This window comes from Hydractinia symbiolongicarpus, chromosome 12 (genome assembly GCF_029227915.1).
Source record: "Hydractinia symbiolongicarpus strain clone_291-10 chromosome 12, HSymV2.1, whole genome shotgun sequence".
NCBI lineage: Eukaryota > Metazoa > Cnidaria > Hydrozoa > Anthoathecata > Hydractiniidae > Hydractinia > Hydractinia symbiolongicarpus.
The window spans coordinates 11,319,496-11,339,074 of record NC_079886.1 but is presented as its reverse complement, the minus strand read 5'-3'; the positions used below and the strand labels follow the sequence as shown (position 1 = coordinate 11,339,074).

General features: G+C 34.2%; 3 protein-coding genes across 6 annotated transcripts in view; all 3 read right to left on the bottom strand.

Moving 5' to 3' along the window:
- Nucleotides 1–3,908: 3,908 nt before the first annotated feature.
- Nucleotides 3,909–7,213, bottom strand: LOC130622785 (uncharacterized). Its single transcript, XM_057438296.1, has 3 exons — nucleotides 5,340–7,213; nucleotides 4,811–4,910; nucleotides 3,909–4,276 (listed from the first exon to the last, which is right to left on the bottom strand). Exons 1-3 carry the CDS (start codon nucleotides 5,488–5,490, stop codon nucleotides 3,916–3,918), a joined length of 612 nt encoding a protein of 203 aa, XP_057294279.1. The 5' UTR covers nucleotides 5,491–7,213; the 3' UTR covers nucleotides 3,909–3,915.
- A 140-nt stretch (nucleotides 7,214–7,353) lies between these two features.
- LOC130622781 (SANT and BTB domain regulator of class switch recombination-like) overlaps nucleotides 7,354–19,579 on the bottom strand; it is a 30,465-nt gene continuing 18,239 nt past the window's right edge. For all 4 annotated transcript variants that reach the window (XM_057438291.1, XM_057438290.1, XM_057438292.1 and 1 more), the window contains 3 exons: nucleotides 11,926–11,970; nucleotides 11,248–11,325; nucleotides 7,354–8,292 (listed from right to left, as the gene is read on the bottom strand). In XM_057438291.1, coding sequence (XP_057294274.1) covers nucleotides 7,449–8,292; nucleotides 11,248–11,325; nucleotides 11,926–11,970 — 967 coding nt within the window. In that variant the 3' untranslated portion in view covers nucleotides 7,354–7,448. The remainder of the gene's footprint in view (nucleotides 8,293–11,247; nucleotides 11,326–11,925; nucleotides 11,971–19,579) is intronic.
- On the bottom strand, nucleotides 13,707–19,387 carry LOC130622783 (uncharacterized). Its single transcript, XM_057438294.1, has 2 exons — nucleotides 18,402–19,387; nucleotides 13,707–18,218 (listed from the first exon to the last, which is right to left on the bottom strand). Exon 2 carries the CDS (start codon nucleotides 17,711–17,713, stop codon nucleotides 16,853–16,855), a length of 861 nt encoding a protein of 286 aa, XP_057294277.1. The 5' UTR covers nucleotides 17,714–18,218; nucleotides 18,402–19,387; the 3' UTR covers nucleotides 13,707–16,852.

The following is a 19,579-nucleotide window of genomic DNA, read 5'->3' as shown; positions in this document are numbered from 1 at the left end:
ACATATAATGCCTGCATTACTCTTACAAAAACCTTTAAAAAACTTAAAGAGTAAAGACCATACAAGAGCTTTGGAAAAAAGAATGAATCTATGGCATTAGGGGAAAATAGAGAGCTTGATGAAAGAAGCAGAAACACTGCAAAATAGACTTCCGTCGACGATTAGAAAAAATGACATTGGAAGTATATCTAATAAATATAAAGAAATGATGCAAAAAGAAAATGTTAACGGTGTAATGAAATTAGTATCAAACAATATGGCTGTTGGGGTTCTCCCTTTAAATGATGATTATACTATTGATTTACTCAGAGAAAAATATCCCGCGTCATGGACAATCTTAACGGCAAACTTGATTGTGTATGGCGTAATTGATGAAGCCTGGGGGTGTAGAAATACTAAACTTGTTGCCTTTGCTCATGATTTGACTTGTGTAGGTTCTTGAAGGTAGGTTCTATAAAATGATTGATTGATTGGCGGATAAGGTTGATTGATTTTGGGTCGAAATATTGGTATTATCCAAAGCCATCCAAATCTTACATCGTGGTAAAACAAGAAAAAGTTGAAGAAGCGAAAACTGTATTTTCTGGTATAAATGTAAATATACCGTCAACTGGCAAACGTCATTTAGGTGCAGTTATTGCCAGTCAGGAATATAAAAGTGAATATGTCGATGAAATTGTTTCGAGATGAATCAAAAAACTTGAGCTTCTTTCAAAAATTGCAGAAATTCAACCGCAAGCTGCATATTCAGTCTGGTTTGCGTGGAAAGTCTGGTTCACATCAAATCGCCGACATGGAAAGAGATTTACTTGCACTACCTGTAAGATTGGGGGGTCTTGGATTGGATATCTGTGTCAGGTCAACAGTGGAGAATAACTGCTCAAGAATGTTTACAAAAAAAACTAATGCAGTCAGTGATAGATCAAAAAATTGTGTTTGATTATTTTAATGAAGAGAAGCAAAACATCAAAGCAGAAATTAAGAAAGTGAGTAGAGAATTTTAATCGACGTAGATTAAAGGAAATCCATAACTTGATGAATGAGGAGCAGAAGACACAGCACGACAATATTTAGAAACCAGGATATTCGTATTGGTTGGTGACTATCCCGCTGGTAGGAACATGGTTATACGCTAAGCAAATTGGAATTTTTGGATGCTATCAGATTACGCTATAACTGGTCCGAACCTTCTCTCCAATGCGCTTGTGGCGATTTGTTTGGTGTGCAACATTCCATGTCTAGCAAAGAAGCTGGTTTCATTAGTCAACGTCACAATGAATTGAGGGATCTCATAGCGAAATTTGCGAAATAAAGTTTGTAAAGACGTAGAAGTTAAACTTATGCTCACTACGTTGTCCGGTGAAGTTCTTACGCACGACGATGCACGATTAGATGCAAGTGCGAATGGTTTTTGGATGAAAGGGTAAAAAACGTTTGCAGATATTAGGGTATTTGATCTGAATGCTTCACGATACAAACAACAAACGATAAAGTGAAAAACGAAATGGAGAAGAAACGCTATTATAAATGAGCGAATCCTTCAAGTGTAGCACGGTAGTTTCTCTCCATTGGTGTGCAGTGTGAATGGTGGTATAGGGATCGAATGCAAATCATTTTATTTAAAACTTGAAGATCTACTGACGGAAAAAAACAACCAAAGTCTATGATTGCATCTTGGACCAAAACAAAAATAAAGTTTGCTCTCTTACAATGTTGTTGTGCGTGAGAGGTTCCAGCAGATCGATGAAAAGAACAATTCATCTTGGGTAAATGAAATCGAAATTGCTGAGAAAGTAGAGAAAATTGTAAATCTATATTTAGTTGATATTTATGTCGTATTATAACGTCATGTGACAGTCGTCAATTGTATCGTGTTTATGTTAAATTTTATGTCCATGTTTAGTTGCCTAGGTATCAAGCCGAAAAAATGGATGGTGTTGTGTTGAAGGGTTGAGATATAACTCACCATCTGAAAAAAAATAAAAAATTGATGAAGTTGTGGAATTGAGATCGAACGAAGGGACGACACAAGGTGATCCGCTCGGTATGGCTCTATATGCGATAGGTGTAACACCACTACTTGACATGATGTTGTCGATAATCAAATGGTAGCGTTTCCTGATGATATTACTGCTGCGGTAAGTGTATCACTAAAAAAATGATGGGATTCGTTAACAAGCATTGGTCCGTTATTTGGTTATTTTCCTCACCTGAAGAAGTCTTGACTAATAGTCAAACAGCAGTTCTATAAAGAATATACAAGTATCATGGAGAGGAGAAAGACACCTTGGTGCAGTTATTTGAAGCCTTGAATACAAAGATAAACATTGCAAAACAATAGTTCATGTCCGCCGCCAAAAACTATCCATGCTATCAAAGATTGCAATGACACAGCCTCAAGCTGTGTATTCTTGTTTTGTTAGTGGGTACCAACATCGATTTTCCTACTTTATACGAACAATACCCAGTATGGAAATATACCTTAGTCCAACTGAAGAAGAAGTAAAACACCAGCTGATTCTGTTAATTACAGGCAATCAAGTCAACGATGAAGAACGGGCTCTACTGTCATTGCCGCCAAGACTCGGTCTTTGACGTTAAAGCTTCAGAACAGTATCATTGGTAAAACAGACAACGAAAACTGCGGAAAAACGATCGAAAAGATCAAAAGTGAAAGAAAAGTGAAAGAAAAGTTGTAAGGGAAAGCTGTTAAGAACTAATATTAATGACGAGCAGAAGCGATTGAACGATGACAATGCCATGGTCGGATCTTCAAGTCTACTTATAAAAGATCTTGGATATGACCTGAACAAGGAGCACTTCGTATCTTCCCAAGCTACCTACCGCATGTGCATATGGAAGCAAGCTCGATCTGACCTATGCATCCTCGTGTAAAAATGTGGATTTGTTACATTACGTCATAACGAACTGCGCGATATCGCCACAACATTTCTTTACAAAGTATGCAAGACATGAGGCGAGAACTACCAATGATAAAAGTAGGTGAAGAAAAGCAGTTTCGCACAGCGAACATTAGTCAGGAAGCAAGACTTGATATCAGTGCTACTGGTTTCTGGACACCTGGTCAACAAGCATTTTTTGATATACGGGTTTTTGACTTAAACGCTCAAAGATACAATGGTTTAAAAATTCGGACGTGTAATGAGCGTGGAAAACGGTACCTTTACGCCAATTGTATTCTCGGCGAATCGGGGAATCGGACGTGAGGGTTCCGTTTTTTACAAACGCTTTCTGAAATGGCGGCTGAAAAACGAAATATTAAAATTTCTCAAGCTGCAAATTTTATGAAAAAGAAATTATCTTTTTCTTTGATGAGATCTATACTGTTATGCTTACGAGGTTCTCAAACAATATACAGCGAACGCTCACTCAGTGATATTGTGCTATCAAACATTCAGGAGTCCGAGATAATGCTTGATGGTAGTAGTATATATGGAATTGACTACTTTCTTCTCTGAATGCCTTCAATTGTCCTACACATGATTGATCCAAAATCCTTCAGAACGTTACTTCTCTGTAAAATATTTGGATCAATTTTGAATACATCCAATCCATCTCGTCGTCGTTGATTGTGTGAGTTTTATTTTGTTCAAACCGGCGGCCTTTCGCTATACAAACAGTGCCATTATTTGCAGACATTTATGAATAAGTACAGTGTAGTATGAGTATATGTGAAGTAAAAAAATATCATTTGTAAAAATATTATTGTTTGGAAGATAAAGAGATATTATGACCAATAAAAAAAATTTCAGCGATTCAATAAGATCATTGGTCAAAAATATGACATTACTTCATTATGCACTCCAGCGCTTACAGCTCTCTTTAAAAGCCTACTTTTTGGAATTTTTCAATAAGACATTGAAGATCACAAATGAAAAGCAAATACGTTTTTGGTCAAGTAACAAATCCTTTATTTTCAGATTTTCTGTTGATAGTTTTCGATAAGGATAGTGTAACATCTGCAAGTGGCTCACACAGTAACCTTTTCGGTCTTGTGTCCAAGATAGCGTCTCGTGAAGAAAATCTGTGTAGTAACTGGACATATGATGCGTAATTTAGCGAAAATATGTTATGGGCGCTTGTGCTTGCGTCATGAGAGCATTTTATAGGTGATCGAGTCATTTTTGTAATAATCGAGAAAGGTGACTCGTTATCTAAATTAGTTGTGGAAACACTGACGTCAGCATTGTTACTCTTGCATTGATGGTCGTGACTTTTGACAAAGGGTTGTGGTTCCGTGTGAATGTAGCCATTACTAAATATGAAATTAAAAATCAAATTAATGACACAAAATATATTATATACTTTCTTTTCTTGACAATTCAAAAGAAGAGTATGTAAAAAATCATTTTAAGCAAATAAGCTTAACACAAAATTGTTTTGTTAAAAAAAGACAAAAAGATGTACTAGAACGGTTACAAAGTGGAAACGAAGCCAGCGGTGAATTAACACTTGCGTGGGAGATTCAACTAACATGTTTATGGAGATTGGCAAGATTTAAAATCAGTCTGTAGGACAGGACAACGCTTAGCTAGTACAATCTTTATTTTTTTTAATTTTTTAATTTTTGAGGTGTGCTTCATAATTATCTTTTCTGCAAATATACGGTCAAGGTAGCAAAATAAAAATAATTATGTGCACAAAATGTTAGCTGTAACTAAATGGAAATGTAAAACTAGAGGGAGAAATATGTGACCTAAAGTTATCGATCCATCCAAGAAAGATAAACATGAAAGTTTGGTTTGGTTTCCCAATCGTTCTTTTTTAGCTTGATGAGAAGTAGCTATACCTTGAATGGTAATGTTGTTTATTGTTTTGAAGCATGCTCTTCATCTCTAAAATTTCAAAATGCTGCCTTCGATTCTCTCCAATCAATTTCGCCATGTGAACTAAGAAACAAGGTATTTCTTATACAAAAATAGATGAAATACAACGCCAAACTAGTAACTAGATTATATACACGTGTGGAACATGTAAATTAAGAAAAGTAGTCAAAGCTTCTTTAGTTCTTCTGATGTCCCCAAAATCCAGATACCGTTTTGATGCAAAAAATGAGAAGCCCTGGGCACAAGGTTGGCATCTAGACAGTTAGAGTTGTGCAACTTTTGTTGATCTAACAGAAGATAGAAAATTGAACAATTTAAACATGTCCTAAAATGCTAAGCATCTGGACAAAAAAAGGAATATTAAGTCCTCGGAACTGGTTGTCTGGAATAAAGCACAGTGTACCTTACTATGAAAGGTAGAAACAATATCAAGCATATATTCACTGCAAAGTAGGAGAAATCTATAAACTGAAAAACTTCCACAGTCCATACCTTTGAGTTTCAGTTCCTCCACTTCAACTTTTCTTTTGATACTTCGGAGATTAAAATCGCTGTTTTTTAACTGTTCGTTTTTCAAAGTATTTTGTTTGCGAAGGACATATAATTCCTGGAGTAACATTCCATCTGAGTGTCTCAGAACCATCTCAAGGGACACGGTTTTTCACCTTTACGCTTTCCTTCTTCGTGGCGGGAGAGCAAGTGGAGACAAATTGTTTTGATGAAAATTTTTCAAACATCGAATTCTCGTTCTGATTGATCAATAATTCATTTTCTGTGAATAAATAAGTCGCTATGGAAAGCCTAGTTTGCTCTGAATAAAAATAATAGAAAACTTTTTATCAACCACATCCGTGACAAATAAACATAACTAAATTGGTCAAATTCGAATAAAAACAAAATCGACTAATGGAAAATTTCGTTTTTAAAAAAGAGTACCACGCTTGCGTAAATGTACAATAATCAACAACAACAACAACAACAAATGCGAAATTTTTTTTATAGGCAAACCAATCTCGTTTTTAATAACTTGATGCGTAATGTTTATGTTCTCATATCTCTGTTTTGCTATGCTAATGTTTTTTAAGAGTTAGTTTCCTTTATAATTAATTAGACCCTGTTTCACCTGGCGTAAGTCGTTGACGTTATGCGGCCAATGCACAACTCACTATGAATACAGGAAAAGGACAATCAGCAAAAGTTAAGGCCGATTTTATAAATCTTTGTTATTTGATTAGAACAGGACAAAAAAAAAAGAGAAAGGGAGTTTGAGGGTAGAGAATATTCTTATCTAAACTTTTTCTACTTAACTATTGATATGTCAGATTTGCAGCTTACCATGTTTTCTGTTTTACTTTCAGTTCATGGGGGAGGCAGACTTTTCATCCTCAAATTTTCGCAAAGAAGTTTCTACTAAATTAGCAAAAACTGACGGAGAACTATATGTGATGCATCAGATTTGAATTAAAAAAAATGCTGTTAAAATTCGGCCTTAATTAATTATAAGCTAGCTGTAAAACGGCATGTATTTTAGCTATCATTATATGATAGCTAAAATATTACAAACCTGCGAGAAAGTGATAAAGTTAAGGAAACGAGATAATGATAATTCCATTTTTAAATGGAGCAAAACGGAGTGACCACAGTGATAAGAAATACACTTCAGGAAATACACCCAGGTTTTTTTACCTTTTTGATTGGTTACTGAAAGTGCACACTTCTTTACTTTTTGGGCAACGACTCTGATAGGTATTTTAAGCTTATGGAAAGTATCCTTGGAACTCAAAAGTAATTTGCTATGCAATCTCGTCTTCAGGACTTCTTTTTCACTTCCGTGAAAGCGAAGCAGAAGTCCCAAGATGTTCATTGAGGATGACGACGGAAGAGTCAAGTAAGCGCTAGACTTAGACATCAGACAAAAAATTCTGTGGACAAGAAGTTTGGCTTACAATTGAGAATTTTTGTATTTAAATAATTTCTGCATCTTTGATATTGAGTTAAATCTTAACATTTAAATTCTAAGCTTGGTTTTACATATTTTATATAAATTTCTTTCTTTCTTTCCTTGCTAAAATAATTTGCAAAAAAAAACCTTTGTTCACGATCAGTATCCAACAAATCAGTTTAGGTAATATAACAAGGGCTTCATTGCATTTATTATAGTCCGTCAGCTTCGCTCCCAGGGCTCTCGTGTCTTTTTTATACCCTTCTTAAAAGATAGAAAATAGCCCTCTTATAAGGGTGGCATTCTATCTTCAAAGACAGTACAGGCTCTGGGGTTGAGGTTGATTTATCGCATATGACTTGTTTCAGAAAACCATATTCAGCCTGACATATGCACAGAAGAAGAATTAATTAGTTAGGTTTTTTTCAAGGTTTTCTGCTGAAGAGAGTTGGTAACTAGGTGTTATTTTGAATAAGTATTCTATCAGTTGTCTTCGTTTGGTTGATCGAGAAAAAGGTCGAAATACACTTTTGCCAAGGAGTGCATAAGACAAAAAACGGCCAGTAAAATTAAATGAATTAATGATATCTAACTCAAACACAGGAAACTATAAGACAGCTCTGCCTTACAAAATATTAAAAATATATAATTGTTTTTATTTACTTCTCTTTAGTAGGTTTTTTAGTAGACGCAGTGTTTAAATTTTGAGTTTGTAATAAAGTATTTCTAAGTTTACTTTCCAGCCGATGATAAATACCTCCCTCGAAGGTTTCGACAGCATTCTGAACGTGCGTTTTATTTTGCAGACGAAGTTCTTTTAGAAGTTCATTCATGCGTTTCAAATCATTCTCTCTTTGCACGTCTTGGTTTAAACGAAATGGAAGCTCACTATTCCAAGTTTTTCTTTTGTTCCTTAAAGAGCTTTCTTTCTGATGGATAACAACGCGAACTATACCTTGTTCATCCAAGTCAGTATCGTCCTCTTCCGAAGGCGCTTTTTTCTGTTTATTCTTTGTTTGAAAGGATCGTTTTTTAGAAACAAGATTTTTCTGTGAGGAAGGACGTTTTTTGTCTCCTTTATCCTCCCTTTCAGAACTGTCTTGATCACTAATGCAATCAAGATCTTGTTTGGTCATGGTATCGACATTAAAATATGACGAATTTTTGGGTATGATTTGCGATTTGGTGTCACATACAAGATCAGCAACACTCAGTAGCTCATTATAAACTTCAGCAGATCTTAACCAATCAAAGTCCGTCCTATCTGGGCTATTAATACTACTTAAATTAACTACATGTTTTCGATACGTACAACCTGTGTTAGTGTTGATGGATTCGAAGAGAATGTTGACTTGATCACAACACGGGTAGACCTGAAGTTCTTCATTCGTATCGCTTTTCGTGATTGGATTTTCAGGGTGGTAAAGACATGATTTGAAATCACACAACGCAAACACACAACCGCAAATGTAACATTCTAAAAAATTCACCATACTCCACAATCTAAAGAGAGAGGCAAATCTATAAGTTTCAGTAAAATGTAGATCAACAAAACATAAAAAAATGAACTTAGTACTACATGCACGACTTCATACTTATCGGGGATTATTTGGTAACATCGAAAATATTAAGCGGTACTAATTATTTGGTAACATCGAAAATATTATACGGTACTAATTATTTGGTAACATCGAAAATATTAAGCGGTACTAATTATTTGGTAACATCAAAAATATTATACGGTACTAATTATTTGGTAACATCGAAAATATTATACGGTACTAATTATTTGTTAACATCAAAAATATTATACGGTACTAATTATTTGGTAACATCGAAAATATTAAGCGGTACTAATTATTTGGTAACATCAAAAATATTATACGGTACTAATTATTTGGTAACATCGAAAATATTATACGGTACTAATTATTTGGTAACATCGAAAATATTAAGCGGTACTAATTATTTGGTAACATCGAAATATTATACGGTACTAATTATTTGGTAACATTAATAATAGTATACGGTACTAATTATTTGGTAACATCGAAAATATTATACGGTACTAATTATTTGGTAACATTAATAATAGTATACGGTACTAATTATTTGGTAACATCGAAAATATTATACGGCACTAATTATTTGATTCCCAATATCTTTTTGAACTGGTGTGGGTAGTGCTGTGTACGGGAAGTCCGAAAAATGCATTTTAAAGGTTGTTTACCAGGCCAAGCGATTTAGAAGAATGAACCTTTCTAAGCTCACCGCTTATACTGCTTTGCTCAGTTGATAGTGGATGGCAATTTTGAAAATTGTCAAAAATTGTTAAAGGATTGTAATTACTATACTCGGTGTAATCCAGCATCGTCAGTGGCCGTTAAATGGCCATCTCCCAATTAAAATGTATCCTGAATTTCCCAATTCATAAAAGCTCACTATACTTACTCCAAATATGGAATTTATAAGCCATTGCATACAAGTTGTGACGAAAAAAGATTTGATTAACACCTCAAACCACCTTGATGAAATTTCCATTAGCAAATCAACAGTACTATTTTAGATTTCGGAATTACTTTCAGGGCACAAAATTTCAGTGGAAGAAACTTTCGTGAGACCAAAAAATCGCGAAATTTTGCGACAAAAATTTTCGCGGGTTGAAATGTTACGATAGATTTCGCGAATGACAGGAACTGTCAAGTTTTAATGAAAGTTTACAAATACAATTTACAGCACTTTCTCCTCCCATTCCAAAGTTGTGTCTCTTTCACAACTTTTTTGACATATCGACTTTAGAAGATATCTTTCTTCTTCTTACATAGTTCATCCTGGCAAATAAACTTTTGCTCCAGCGAGAAGAAGACATATCAATATCACCTGCTGAGGTGAGGGCACTTATTAGATAGAGCTTTTGGCAGTTGCGTTTGCAACAGTAGTGTTGATTACATTTCCTTTTTTGCTTAGATAATGTATGTGCTGTTGGAACTATTTCGTTTACCTCACCGAAAAACCAGGGCCTCTCGGTTCTTCGGGTATACTTCTATATTTTTTCGATTCTTTGAGCCTTTCCTTGCATTTCTGCACTTCTTCGTAGTACCTATTTTTAAGTGATCGAACAGTACTTTCCCTGAGGTCTTAGGATTCTGTTTTGAATTTTAAGACCTCAGGGAAAGCCTGTAGTAGAAAGAGTAATGGGAGAGCTTGTTTTTAAATTTGTGATGACATAACCTCCGTTATTAAACATGCCTGTATCTTCGAAACAAAACAAAAGAAAGAAAAAGGATACCACTTCACTTGGAAATCGAGACATACGCGAATTTTTTTTCGGGCAGCAAAAAGAACAAGAAGACATAATCAGAAAGTGATTTTGTAATCTTTTTAGAATAATTAAGAAATGAAAAAATTGAAAATATAAAAATGAAGTCGTCCTTTCTTTATAATATATATATAAAACAATTTGATTTTATTCAGAACTTTTTGTTGTTGTAAAAATTTGCGAAATTTGAATTTACTTTCTTGCCAGGCAGACACTTTCGCGAAAAAGGGTAAAAATCGCGAAAATCGCATAAGTTTTTGCCCGCGAAAGTTTCTGCCCCTAAAGTATATCAGAATATCCAATCTTTTTAGGAAAAAATATGACAAATTATGCATGCTGGCTTATACGGATTATTTGTAGGCTAAAATAATGTAAATTCCGGGACCAATTTGAATCAATACAACATAAGGTTATTCAATATTTTAGTTTCTGTCCAAGTTAGAACGAATTTGAGTGATAGTAGGTTTAAAAAAACATTCAAATTTCGCGTTTCGACATTTTTGACTATATTTTGAAACTTGCAAAATTAGCTTCGGTTAATTTTTGTGACAAACAGCCAAATCTATTGTCAAAATATCTCCAAAAAATTGAATTTATACTTTTCTTCGTAATCGATGACTCGAGGTATTCATTTTGATTATATCTCATCATTATTTTTACTTGTTTTTTTTTCTTATGGGAAAACAAGGACAAAGAAAGTAAGAGAAAGTACGAGCGCTTGTGGAAGTTGAGATTTTGATATTGTATATTTCTTATATAACTTTTTCGCAGGGACAAATTTTTGCGGACGGCTACTATACAGATTTTCGCAGAAACTTAATTTCGCGGATTAGGCCAAAAGCTGCGTAAATTCGCGAAGTTTAAATTCATCCGAATAAATTACCCGCAGTGATATTTAACTTTTCGTAAGGATACTGAAGTGAAATGCAGATCGAAGTGAAAGACTGTCATGTCGGAAGTTCGAAAGTTTTGAACGGATACTAAAGAGATTTCACTTCACTTCGGGCGGAGTAAGTGTGTAAACATTGAAACGGTAAAAATAAAGAAAACTTATTAAAGGATGACTTTAATCAGAAAAATTAAAAGTTTGCAGTGTGCGTTCTGGGGTTGACTTTGTTTATTTAAAATTTGTTCTGTACCTCCAAAATACGTGTCTCCAAGTCTTTCCTTGTGTTTTAAGATTCAATAAAACTTCTGTAATATCGCAAGTAGGATCTCTAAATTTAAAGATACAAAGACTTCATCTAGAAATAGCTTGTATATGGACTGTTTGCCACATATATACAGACTTAAAAATCAAGTTACAATAAATCCAAAATCACTTTATCAGAAACAAAACAAGAAATGTTGAAAATTTACAATCCACTGCGTTTCTTATATAAACATTCATCAGCACAATGAGCAACAAGCAAAACGGCATCGAGTGTGTTATAGACTTTGACGAAGAATAAACTTTGGTTTAAAAAACGTTTAAAATGATACTGTATATGGTTAGTCGATATTTTGTTTCTGAAAAATTGAAACAATGAAATTCAACGCGAACGTTTTCTTTTTTTAACAAATTTTGGTTTCTACAAACCCAAACAAAATGGCTATCAATTAATAAATACAATATAAACTGTTTTGTCTTTCTCTTCCCTCGGTCAGTGTATCGACCTCATAAGCTCGGTCTATACTTTTGACCTCGGGTAATATTTCTCAGTGTAGATAGACAAAACAGTTTATATTGTATTAGAATGATTGAGATTAGAGAGTTCGTGAAAGAACTGTCTGCTAATTTATATCAGGAACACAATAAAAAGAAAATGACAACATACCGTGTATGGTTGTATCGTATATTTCCCCTATTGTCCAATGTCGTCCTAACATAAAAAGTTAAACATTGGAATTAAAAAATAAATAAATGGCTTTCTAGGATTTTTTCATACAATTTTTTAAGAACAACACTCAAAGGTACCGACTTAACTTTAAAACCTAAAATAGCCACAATCATGTTCATAAATCGTTGGAAGAACGGCTGTCTTCAGCGTGTGCCCCTGTTCCCCTTCGGCCACTGTGGGTTTTGTGTTTATTTTTCCGACAATTAACTGCTAACGAGTTTGGAAAAGACCTCTGACCAACAGTAAAACTGGGGAGTGGTCTTGCACAAACTATTTTGAACGGGTTGTAGGATTACGATTCTACCATCATAATGATCACTATTATAGACCTATGTTCCCTATGTATAGATCACCCAATTTCCCCTACGTAAAATAGGTTGAACCGTAGCCGTAACTGGTTTAAAAACATTTACTTTAAAAACATTCACTCGCTTAAAGGAGAACTAACGAAAAAACTTACTATGTGTTTTTTTGTAAGAAAAGCATTCTTACATATTCTGAAAACAACATGGCATAAATTTTTTTAATTTTTTATAAAAAAAAATTTCCAAATTTTGTCCAAATTGATAATTACATTACCCGGTCCCTGCTATTATTAAACAAAAGCAAACCTGGCTCGTACATATTTCGCTGATTTTTGACGTCACACGGTAATAATAGACGATATTGCGATTAAAAATAAGTTTCCCGCGCACAATGCATTCTGGGATTGATTTGGTGATATAAAATCAAAACAAACGCTCTAGTTGATGAAAATGGCTGGTAGCTGGAGCTTTTCAAACTTTACATCATCAAAAAAATTAATGTTATGTTTGTGAAATGGGTGGAAATGATTTTTGTGCAGTATATGGTTGTTCTAACTGTAGAAGCAACAAAGATAAGTAAGTTTTTCGCACCGAAATGAAGCATTTTCGTAGCTAGATGACATTACCCTTCTACGATAGCTGACATGCAACTTTGGGGAAAGATGATGCAAAGAGAAGGAAACTTCAAAATATCTATGAGTACAAAGGTGTGCTCCAATCACTTCACTGCAGGTATTGTTCAGATGTGTGTCGAATACCGACTTTATATATGAAGGGATACGATCAGCAACTACCCAAAGAACGCCAAGGAGCAGTTAAACGAAGCGCTTCTATTGACTTTGAAACTCCTGTGAAAAAAAGATCACGACATGTCACTCGAAAATCAACCGATGAATCACAAAATGATATCCTTCTTTCACCAACTCCAAAGGATCATGATTATGAGATAAGCGAGGTAGATATGACTTCTCCACATTCTAGAACTGTAGCTTTTGTCCAATGTAGGATGTAAAAACACAAGAAAAATATTGGTGAAAACTGTTGAGCAAGACATAATTCAGAAAAGTATTATAATGATCTTCAATATGAAATAACATATTGAAATCAGAGTTGAAAAGCCGAAGTACCTTTGCAATGTCGGATGTTAAAGAAAATGACGATTTGTTTACATTTTATACTGGTCTACCAAACTATACTGTTTTTAAATGGCTTTACGATAAAATTCAATTCAAAGCAAAAAATCTCCAATATTATCGAGGAGTTGGGTCATTTCAAGCAAAGCGACATCAGGTTCTGAAAAAAAAGAAAAGTGGCAAATCAAGACAAATGACCATTGAAAATGAACTTTTTATGAATTTAGTCCGCATTAGACTGGGGTTAACTGAAAAGGATTTGGCTTTTCGGTTCAGTATATCACAGGCGGCTACATCACAGATATTGGCAACTTGGATTTCTTTTCTGTTGAAAGTTTAAGAATCAAAGATTTTCGTATCATTCAAGGAGCTTTACCTTTGACTTTAAAGGACCAACTTGACAATATATTTGTTATTTGTTCAGCAATAACGAATTTAGGACCTGCACTTGTACCTTTATGATGTTATGCGAATTATTATAAATCAATATTTTGTCTTTCTTTTAATGGTTGAAGATTCTGTTAGCTTAAAATGATGAGATCAATGTTGTTCCCTATTTGTGAGAATTACTGTAAAATGTAAAATCGCCCATTCGCTAAACTTAATCCTCGCGAAATTTTTTAAATTTGCTATTCGCGAAAGTTTATCCCATGAAGAAATACCTTTTTTTTGTTTTTTCTTTCCCAATATGACAAGGCAAAATATGTGCCGAAATTTGGGTTTGATTTTTTTTAATATTTTGAAATCGCGAAAGTTTGTCCATCCAAATTTTCAAAATTTATTCACTCGCGAAAGTTTATCCCTGCGAAAATTTCTATGATGATGGATTCGCGAAAGTTTATCCTCGCGAAATTTAAAGATTTCGCGAATTTTCTAACTCGAGAAAGTTTATCCCGCGAAAGTTTATCCCATTAAAGATAAATAACTCCTATATATACAGAGGTGTGGCACTCGAGGGCTAAAATATGCTGATATCAGCAGCAAAAATCTGAAAATCATAAGGCAGAACCACATTTTTTCACAATTCCCAGGGTTCCTCGACGTTGTCCATCATATTGGCCAGCGCTGAAACTTGTGAACGAGACGCTGTTGGAAGCTAAGAAAGTCTTAAGTAATTTTTTTTTCATTGGATTTACACGAATTTGAGGTACCCCACAATGAGAAGTAAAGAACAGAAACTCCTTTCTGATGTCTGATGATGAAAGATGGTCACATCTGGATAATATTTATTTTGTGATTTTAAGCTACCTATAGCTAGTACCATGCCAGCACTCCAGGGGCACATTTGTTATTAAACAATGAAGTGATAAAGTACAGGAGCTAAATATAATATTTTTATGTAGCTAGCTGCACAAAAGTTTTTTTAAGGCATTCTGTCATTTTAAATAAAGATAGCTAGCTAGCTATTTGGATCTCCCATAACAGTGAACAGTTAAGACTTGAGTGTATAGCTAGTTAGGTATGTAAGACATTGCATGTTGGTTAAATATGTTGTCGCGACAAACAGAAACCTGTATTGCATTAATAAATTTCTGCAAATGTTCAGGTTTCTTTTATCGAACGGGAACCTATTTTTCATAAATAAATTTTTGTAGATTTTCAGGTTCCTTTTATAAAATAAGAAAATTTGGGAAAGTATAGCCAGAAGGAATATTCGCTTGGAGAGGGAAGACCTAAAGTCTCTGTCGAGGTTAAGAGTTAATAAAGGGTAAACTGTGTCACACGGAGAACACTTAGCGTAATGTGTTACAAATCCAGTGGAGCGCTTGTTTCATTAAAGATTCAGTATATTTTTCATAAACCAACATTCACAGGACTTATGATGAAGCCTATTGATACTTCTGCAAAGCAAACACAGTTGTTTAGAATTTTTTATTTTGCATAATAAGTTCCTGTGGATATTCAAAAATTAATTGTGAGTGGTACCAGGCTGAGCGATTAGTGCAAGTAAACGTGTTGCAGATCCAGGTGGACAAAAAAATAACTTTCTAGCCACGTTGTATATATACGGCATAAAATTTAGATTATGTATTTGGCACTGTGCTTTAGAAGCACATTCCCACTTTTTCTGAGCTGGATAAAGAATTTGGTCCTAAACCTGGGACACATTTTATCTGTTTGAATTATTTTTAATCCTGAGAATCACTTTGAATGTTTTCTATACACATGGCTTGTCAAAATTGATATGCTGTCAAAAACAGTTTATTGGCGTCTCCAAAAATGACTAAATTCAGGAACTCAGAAACTATGATAGTAGTAAAAACATTTTTTGGGTTCATTTCATCAAACTGGTCCAAAAACATATAATACTAAGTTTCAAGTCATTATTTCAATTTCTACTGAAGAAATAGGACTTTTACTTAGTATAGCTTTTCACACCGCTGGCACCAAATTAATTTATAATATTTTGATAACAATGTGTTTTTTTTTCTGCAAAAGTTGTTGCAGAGCTTATGTATATGACATTAGGATAAGGATGAAAAAGTTACTGTGGGACATGGGTTTTAAACCTTAAAAATTTCCAGCGAGAAATTTGAAAACTAATGAACGACAAAATCGCAAAAGTTTATCTTAAAAATTTTAATTTTTGTTAATGTAAAAGTAATCCACATGAAAAAGTTTCTGATGTTTTTATGAAGAAATCTCCATATTACTCATATGGGGTAACTTGACGAACAATGAATTTTCCTGCAGGTGTTCTCAAATATGTGTAATATAATTTTGTCATGTAATTTTCCTCTTAAGTTTTGACTTTTAACCCAGCTAAAAAGCTCAGCCTTGTCCTTTCATACTTAGTCTAGCTAGCTAGGGCCAAAAAGTTTAATATTCAACTTGACTTATTTTACTGAGTTTTAAGTAATAAATGCTAGAATAGTCTTAAATCTAGCTATAGGGTAGCTAAGCTACCTGTAAGAACAACATCAAACAACATCGAGGTTGTTCTCTTTTGTAAACAAACCCAGTGGTATTTTTGTAATAAGTAACACAAATTTTATGTGTGCAATAATTGCGCTTGAGTGTAACCAAAGCATCCTGTACGTAAATCCTAAAAATTTATGTCATTAGCTCACTCTTCACGAATGACACCACGTGACAAAGAAACCGTACTTTGCTATTTTCCGTAACCTATACCGAGATTCGGTTGTGATATATATCAGAATTAATTGTCTTTAAAGTATCCGCATGTCTGATGTAAACAAGTCATATGTAAACAAACTGATTTCGGGCATCAAAGTTGATTTTAGAATTTTGATCGAGTCGGCGCCCCCAAATAACATTCTTGCGCTCCTTCTCAAACAAAAGAAAACAGCCTGATTCGTCGAAAGATTAGCAACTATGGAGTGCCAGAATTGCAAAAAAACAAAAGGTGATAAAAAGTTCGCAAAGTCATTTCGAAATGGTGGCAAGTTCAACAAAACAAACGTATCATATCAGAAATAGTGGGAAAGGTTGATTCAAAATGTGTATGTTAAAAATATGTATCACACCATTAGTTGGAAAAAAATTACAATGTTCATAAACGTCGCAAATTTTGTTTACAATATCATTTAAAACTTCTTCAGCAACTTCTAAGTCATGCTGAGCTTTCTTCCATGTTTTGTTGAAAAGTTCTGGAATGATGACAATTTCATAAAAAATCATTGCTTTTGTAACAATAATGTACCAGAAAGCTGCATTAAATGGTATTCTCTCAGTAAACGATTCTTTAGATGTGCAAACGAAAAAATCACAATATCTATAACCAGTAACTCCCATCTGGCAATGTACCTGAAAATAGTATTGATGATTTCGTTTCAACTCAACATGACCATTTACAACATGCAAACAACTCTCCTTTTTTTCAGCATACTCTTTCGCAGTCAAGTTTCGATATGTCCAAGGACATTTTATTTCTAATAATCCAGTTTTATGACATGCACAATGAGCAATTCCATCTGGGGAGGCACCAACAAAAGGGTGCTGAAGACTTATATGGAAGCCGGTGCATCTAACACTAAATTTCTTATGTGTTTTTTTCATTTCTTTAACATATAATTTACGAGCATTATCTTTATTTTCGATTCCCCATTTTGCTGCTTTGGATGTATACGATTTGTAATTGCCGCAAATGTTGAATACAGCAGTTTTGACTTTGTTTACATTTTTAACTGCATTGTTCTCCACTTTGTATGAAACCATTTTGAATTCCGATGCGGTGATGCGATGTAGTCGGTGTTCGAACCATTTTGAGCTTTCACTTTGAAGTAATGTTTCATTTTGAACCAATCCAGCTTGATTTTTATTCATCACAACATTTTCTTTCAAAATTTGCACTTTTTCGTCAAAGTCAACATTCAACTAATCAATTTCATCCACATGTTGTTTTATCGTTTTTGGAAATTCAATATGTTCGCTTATTTTAATTTCGACAAAATTACATGGTTCAGTTTCTTGACTACCATCATCTTCACCGTGTTGGCGTATTAAAAGTACAATGCCACAATTACCATTAGTAGCAGAGGCTAACATGTTGCAATCGGCTTGTGACACTGTGATCGGTTCTCGATGATGAGGCGCTCTTGGATCAAATGAAGATCTTTCGTATTTTGGGTTTACAGTAAAAATATTTTCAATCTTTGGCTTTTTTATCTCGATGTTATTAATCATATCCGGTTGATGTAGTTTTGTTTGCCTTTTTGTAGGTGCATGCCACATCTGTGGCTTTGATGTGCATGTCATGTTTCTATCTTCACGTACCTCTCGTTTAATGTACCATAATAGGCATCCAACATGCTTGCAAACTCCTCCAACACTAAAAACAAAAAAATAATAATACTAAAATGAATCTCATGAAATACACTAAAACTTCACTCAAATGGTAATTGATTGAAATCACATTTACGGTATGGATACTTTTGCAAATCGAGTTAGTTATGTCAGACAGAAATACTTTTTCTGTGAACAGAATGAAGTCATCAAAATATAATTCACTCACCCTGCAACATAAGAACAATCGCCACATATAACTTTAGCATTGTCTTTGTGCAAGCAAACCCAAACATTGTAATATTCGTTGCTTAACTTCTGCTCTGGCAAGCATATACCTCAAACAAAACAATACCGAATATTATTACTGATATTGTGCGACATAACATTGTCTAAATGGTTAGATGCTAGTAAACTCTGTCCACCCTTGCTTTCCCAGCATCATTTTTGTCTAAATATTCTTTTATGTCACCTTGTGTTGTATTTGGTAAATAAGATGGAGCCTTCATCCAGCCATCGGTTAATGTAATATTTAGTAATTATTATTTAGTAATTTAACAAGACCACCTTCAAGATGCAATTTCGATGATCGATCATTAAGAATTTCAGCCTGTTCTTCTTGGGGGTCCAGAAAAACTACAGGAAATTGGAGATTATAAGCGGAACATGCATTCAAAACAAGTTGCTCCTTTCTACCAGATCGGTTAATTCCTATCTTGTAAAAAATCTTGTAACTGTGCTACAGTCCATTTACTAAAACTTTCCTGCACCATACCAGGGTGAGTGGGAGGATATTTTTCTCCATGAAGTATTTCCTTTCTATGATTTACAACAGAGTCGCTGCTACTCTGTTTGGTGAAATCTACACCTGCAGTCCAAAATGAAACCACTTTCTCTAACAGTGCTTCCTTCTTTAAATTCGAGATTCCCTTGCTGTTGTTGGTAAGTTTCAGGAACATTTTAAGGTCGACGATGCTCCACGTGCGAAATATTTCACTTTTCGAATCTTCTTTTAACCCCTTGTGGGAGAATCTTTCAATAATTTCATTAATTTTTGGAGACATTTTCTTTTCCTTATATAACTTTCTACTGATCAGATCAAAATGGCTCTTCTTAAAGAAGCGACAGCAATGTTATCACCAAATCAATCCCAGAATGCATTGCGCGCGGGATATTTATTTTTAACCACAATATCGTCTATTTCCAAGAACTTAAAAACATGCGAAAGTCGGTAAAGAAATAAAACCTTGATACTTCTTTTGTTTTACTTTGCTTTCACAAAATCACTTCAGTGCACTTTATTGCGCCTTGCAAGCATAACTTGTTATCAATCGTTCGTTCTCCTTTAAAACTATAATTTCGTTTCACATGTACTGTGATTCGAATTTGCTTTGTGAATTCAAAATG

What these genes read in the sequence shown, in the direction of transcription:
- LOC130622785 (XM_057438296.1), bottom strand. Translation starts at nt 5,490, where the DNA reads ATGGTTCTGAGACACTCAGATGGAATGTTACTCCAGGAATTATATGTC. An exon ending in GGAGGAACTGAAACTCAAAG is followed by an intron (nt 4,911 to 5,339) that starts GTATGGACTGTG and finishes CTTGTTTCTTAG; the next exon opens with TTCACATGGCGAAATTGATT. An exon ending in AAACAACATTACCATTCAAG is followed by an intron (nt 4,277 to 4,810) that starts GTATAGCTACTT and finishes TTTCATATTTAG; the next exon opens with TAATGGCTACATTCACACGG.
- LOC130622783 (XM_057438294.1), bottom strand. Translation starts at nt 17,713, where the DNA reads ATGAATAAAAATCAAGCTGGATTGGTTCAAAATGAAACATTACTTCAA.